The sequence below is a fragment of the Penaeus chinensis genome, chromosome 21 (genome assembly GCF_019202785.1).
Source record: "Penaeus chinensis breed Huanghai No. 1 chromosome 21, ASM1920278v2, whole genome shotgun sequence".
NCBI lineage: Eukaryota > Metazoa > Arthropoda > Malacostraca > Decapoda > Penaeidae > Penaeus > Penaeus chinensis.
Genome location: NC_061839.1, coordinates 11,976,240 through 11,981,239, shown reverse-complemented (window position 1 = coordinate 11,981,239; position 5,000 = coordinate 11,976,240). Strand labels below are relative to the sequence as shown.

Below are 5,000 nucleotides of genomic sequence, written 5' to 3'. Positions count from 1 at the left end.
GTTCTAATGAATATGGAGAACTGATGTCAACTGCCAGGGGTCGGCTATTCACGATGGTCTCTGCTTCAACCATAAAGGTTCTGAGTGACTCATCATCTAATTGTCTGCCATGATGGTATAACAAAGGTGTTAGTATATTCCTCACATTTCGAATCTGTCTTTCCCATACTCCACCCATATGCCTGGCGTGAAGGATATTCATTTCAAATGTAATCCAGACACAGTTCTCTTTTAAAAGCTCCCCTTTTAGTTTTTCTTGATCCATTACTTGCAAGCGTTGTTGAAGTTCATTTTTAGCTCCAACAAAATGTGTGCCCTGATCTGAGTTGACGAACTGGGCTACATCTTCCTATGAAGCGCCGATATGCATTGAGAAATGAATCAGTCTCCAGCGTATTTGCTCTTGAAGTCATATAAGTAAACAAAACACCATATCTCTTGACCTCGTTGCGACCTTTTTTAACAAAGAATGGTCCATAGTAATCTACCCCACAGTATGTAAATAGGGTGTGGGGGGATATGACACATCTTGAAATATGTCTACCTACCACTGATGAACCTCCAATGATTCAATAACCAGATGCCCTTAACTCATTCAATGTTATTCCTCTTCCTTGGTGATGACCTTTCCGGAGGTAATGACACACTACCATTTCTGTTATATGTGAGTCCTTTGACAGAATTGTTGGATGTTTATTGCTTGCAGCAAATTATGCATGTCTCATTCTGCCACCTACCCTTAGGATGTTATTTTTATCTATGAAGGGATCAAGTGAGTAAATGCAACTTGCGTTTTATTTCTTTTACTTTTGGTATCTTCATTGTCATTGTTTGCACATTGTAAATCTTGTTTCACCTTTTGGAAAGCTTCATTTTGGACTTGTCTTATGATTTCATTTTCAGCTTCCACAAGTTCTGTTACATTAGGTGACGTGTATTTGGATTCTTTGTTTTCAGTCAGTTCTTCCTTGACTGTTGCTCTTCCGGGGTTCTTGAATCTACACTGAAGGCGTAAACATAATGCAACAGCCTTCTTTGCCCTGTGCCAATCAGAAAAATATTCAAGTCTTGGAAGAATAGAAGTGCTCTCTTTGGTTGAGGTCTTATATTACGAAATTTTCTTGACTTCTCGATCATTTTTTTTGGACATTTACATCTACAAATGGTAGGTTAGCATTATAGTCAGGTTCCCAGAGGAAGTTGGTCCATTCCACCACAGAGAATGTTCAATCAGCTCCCTTACATACAATGCATTCGAAGCAGCATCAGCAGGATTTTGAGCTGACTCATACTTAATACTCATACTCAATAAATTTCCATTGTTCCATAGAGGAGTGGTCTTTAATATGCTGCACTCGGTTAGCAACAAACACATGGAATCTCTATGCTTCGTTTGAAATGTAGCAAAGTATTGCTTTGCTACCAGTCCAAAAGTATTCTTTTAGTTCCTGGTAACCTAACTCTCTCTTTAACATAGAACTAATTTGAACGGCTATGACTGCAGCTGTTAGTTCTAAACTAGGAACAGTTATAGGCGTCACTCTATACTTTGATATAACAAATGCACAATGAACTTGTCCTTGCTCATATACTTGCTTTAAATAAGAGCACTGTCCATAACCATTCTGGCTAGCATCAGAGAAATGATGCAGTTCAATTGATTTGACCTTTCTAAATTCGTCAGGCTTGCAGCATCGAGGAATCATGAACTCTTTCAACTGAATCTTCACCTGTCACTGTTGTTAACTTCAGGTGCACCTTGGAGCCTAGGATGTTTAGGTCATTCATGGTGGATTCATCAATAAAACATGCATCTGACTGTTCATCTAATAATGCATAAACCAATACCTTTTTACGTATGTTACTTTCATGATGTATCCATACTGGTACTAACATGGAATGCATCATATCCTCTGACTTTCTCAATATCTTTATTTTATTGGAAACTGCACTATCCTTGAGTTTCTCATCAATTTTGCTGGAGTTTACCATGTCTTCAATTATATTAGTTTCATTTGACAATGTTACTGTTTTTCCAGCTTCTTGTTCCTATATACCTTTTGAGTAAGGCTTCCTTCTCTATTATTCTTTCAAGTATAGCCTCATGAAGAGATGTTGGATGACGTCTCTTACATATTGTGCATATATTCTTTCTTTTGCAGTTTTTCAATAACATGGCCATGTTTTAAACAACCTCTACAGAGAAATAATTTTTTGACATATTCAAATTTTGCCTTATTATCAAGTCCATTAAACCCTTTACATTTATCAAGTTCATGATCAGCCTTGCAAAAGATACAATATGGTTTCTCTGGACTCTGTCCCTTGTCATCTCTATGTACCTCTGTTTCTCTTACACCAGTTGAGTCAGTCACAAACCTTTTTGTCCCACATTTGTTTACTTCTGGTTTACCCTTCTTACTACTTATTGAAACATTGATATTATGACTTTGACTCATTGCCATTACTGCATTATATGATGAAATTGGATGGCATGCTTTCTTTGCCTCCACTTCTATAAATTCACAAAAAACTGAAAATGGAGGGTAACCTGCATCATTTGCAAACCATCTATAAACTACTGAATTCCATCTATCTATAAGAGCTGGGGATAACTTCTGTAACATTTTGCTATTTTCATGAGGATCATTTAAAATATTAAGGTAGTCTGTCGTTTTCATTACTGTTAAGCAACTCTTTAAGAAGTCTGACAATTTATGTAGTGCATGACCATCTCTATTTGAAATATTTGGCCATTCGCTCAATTTCCTTCTAAAAGCATTTGCCACAATAAACTTGTTACCAAACCTATCCATTAATATACTTTTAGCCTCAAGATAAGCTTCTTCTTTGGGGACATGTAGAAGTCCTCTAATGGCATCCTTAGCTTCCCCACTAGTATAGTGACCTAGATAGAAAAGTTTCTCTGCAGGTTCTGTAATTCTTGACTCTATAAGAATCTCAAAGGTTTGAAGCCAGGGTGGAAACTCCAATAAATCTCCACTGAAAATTTCTGGTTCACTTTTACTTTTAGATAAAATGTTTACCACATCTTTAAATACATTAATGTCTATAACTTGACTTGATCTATCTTGCCCAAATGATGCATTCAAATCTTTAAACTTTCTTTTTGGCTCAAAACTCTTTGCTTGTGGCTTAAGCTCTGGGCTTGCTTTTAAGAAAGTATTCTCTAATTTGGACACCTCTATCTCTAATTCACCCATACCTGATACATCCTTAGTAGCCATTTCTTGTTTTGGTAAATTTGGATTTACTTTCTCAATCTCTGTAAATTTATCAATAGATTCAAAATGTTTGTGAAAATGAAGTTCTTTGCTATCATCTAAATCTTTAGACAACTCTAACTGAATTTCTTCTAGAATGGCTTTCTTTGTTTGTTCTTGAGATGCAAGCCTATTTCTCATAACAAGAAACTTTTTGTACTCATATTCTTTTTCTTTCAAGATCCTCTGTTCTTTTCTCAAGATCATTTGATACTTTGTTTCCCTTTCATGAAGCTGGAGCTCAATTTGTAGCTTAGCTAATTCTGCTTGTAACTTTTCATTCTGTGTAACATTTTGCTTAGATATTTTTGTAGAATGGGAGTGCTTTGATGATCTACTATTTGTTTTTTGTTTTAACTCATACATTTTACTCTCAGTTTTTTGCATACAATTATTGTGCTCCTCAGTCTCAAATTTTAACTCCTGTAACAATTCATCCTGAGAACTTGGAACTACTTCCATTAATAAGTTAAAGGCATTTACAACTTCTTTAAACTGTGACTCTTCTGCCTTTTTATGAACATTAAGTTGATCCAAGCATACTACACTATCAAGACTTGGTAATATCTCTGATAATACCTTTCTCCATGCTAGCCTAGCAGATGATAACCTCTTTATATGCTGTGTTATTTGATACTCATGTCCTTTTTCTGTTAAAACCTTTTTACTAGTACCGTTCATTACCTCATTGGCCCCAGTCACCTGAGGTAGGTCACCTACAGCTTCCTCAGTAGCACTCATTATTGCAACTATTATCTGGCTACTGACCTATATGGAACTTAAAACACAAAATTTGTACCTATTAGTCAAAAGTTCACTAGCCTTTGGTGACTCCTGTTGAAATGAAGAGCTTCTTTAAAGAGCAGAAATCATCCACTGATTTCATAGGTTTTCCTCTTGCCTTTGGATTCTCACGAACATTCACACCTTCTATCCTTCTTAACCTTGAATTATCTTGCAAGATGGGTTGATAGATGTGAATCCAATTCTCATGAGCATGCCCACTAAGTTACGTAACTGCTGCATAAAGGAGGTCTTGAATCTAGCAGATGCAGAAAATATGTTGCTCTCCATACAGATATTGACGGAGTTTTACAGATGAGCGAAGTTGTAGAGAGCCAAGAACCGGTGGATTTCACGGGAAACGCTTGGGGGATTTTTTTGGCACTTAACTACATCTTGGATACATCTTGATTTCTTCTCTTTACATGCAATTCATTAACATCCATTTTTATCCCAGTTGTTTCCGTTAAACTGAAATTAATAAATCTTTACCTAATACATGCTTTACATATAACCCTTATTTCACGCAATATATATCAATAATCATACTGCATTCTCATTCAATTAAGTCTTTATATAACAATATATCATTTGCTTATACTAATATATAAATATATCATCAGATTACATAGATATACCCAGATATATTACCTCAGACATCACACTCGTCTTCTCTGAGTAACAAAATGGCTCCCAATGTTTATGCAGATTAGTTATGCAAATTCCCTATAGATGTCGTACACTTTAGAAAACAAGGTGAGGGTATACTTATCTATTTCATACTTATCTTATGTTAGTAATATCACAAAGCATAGGAACTGATTATTTATAACTAAGTACACATTTTGTCCCTGCAGTAACAATGATAATCATAATGATAATATGATATTGATAATTATGCTAATAAGGATAATAATGGTATAAGAAATAGGA

General features: G+C 35.4%; 1 protein-coding gene across 1 annotated transcript in view; it reads right to left on the bottom strand.

Annotated features, from left to right (window-relative positions):
* The window catches only part of LOC125036713, a 5,795-nt gene extending 1,032 nt beyond the window's left edge, over window positions 1-4,763 (bottom strand). The window contains exons 1-2 of the mRNA XM_047629541.1: window positions 4,719-4,763; window positions 1-4,538 (exon numbers count right to left, since the gene is read on the bottom strand). The exon at window positions 1-4,538 is cut by the window's left edge and continues 1,032 nt beyond it. Of these exons, the coding sequence (XP_047485497.1) occupies window positions 2,130-4,025 (1,896 nt within the window). The 5' untranslated portion in view covers window positions 4,026-4,538; window positions 4,719-4,763 and the 3' untranslated portion in view covers window positions 1-2,129. The remainder of the gene's footprint in view (window positions 4,539-4,718) is intronic.
* Between the last annotated feature and the right edge of the window lie 237 nt (window positions 4,764-5,000).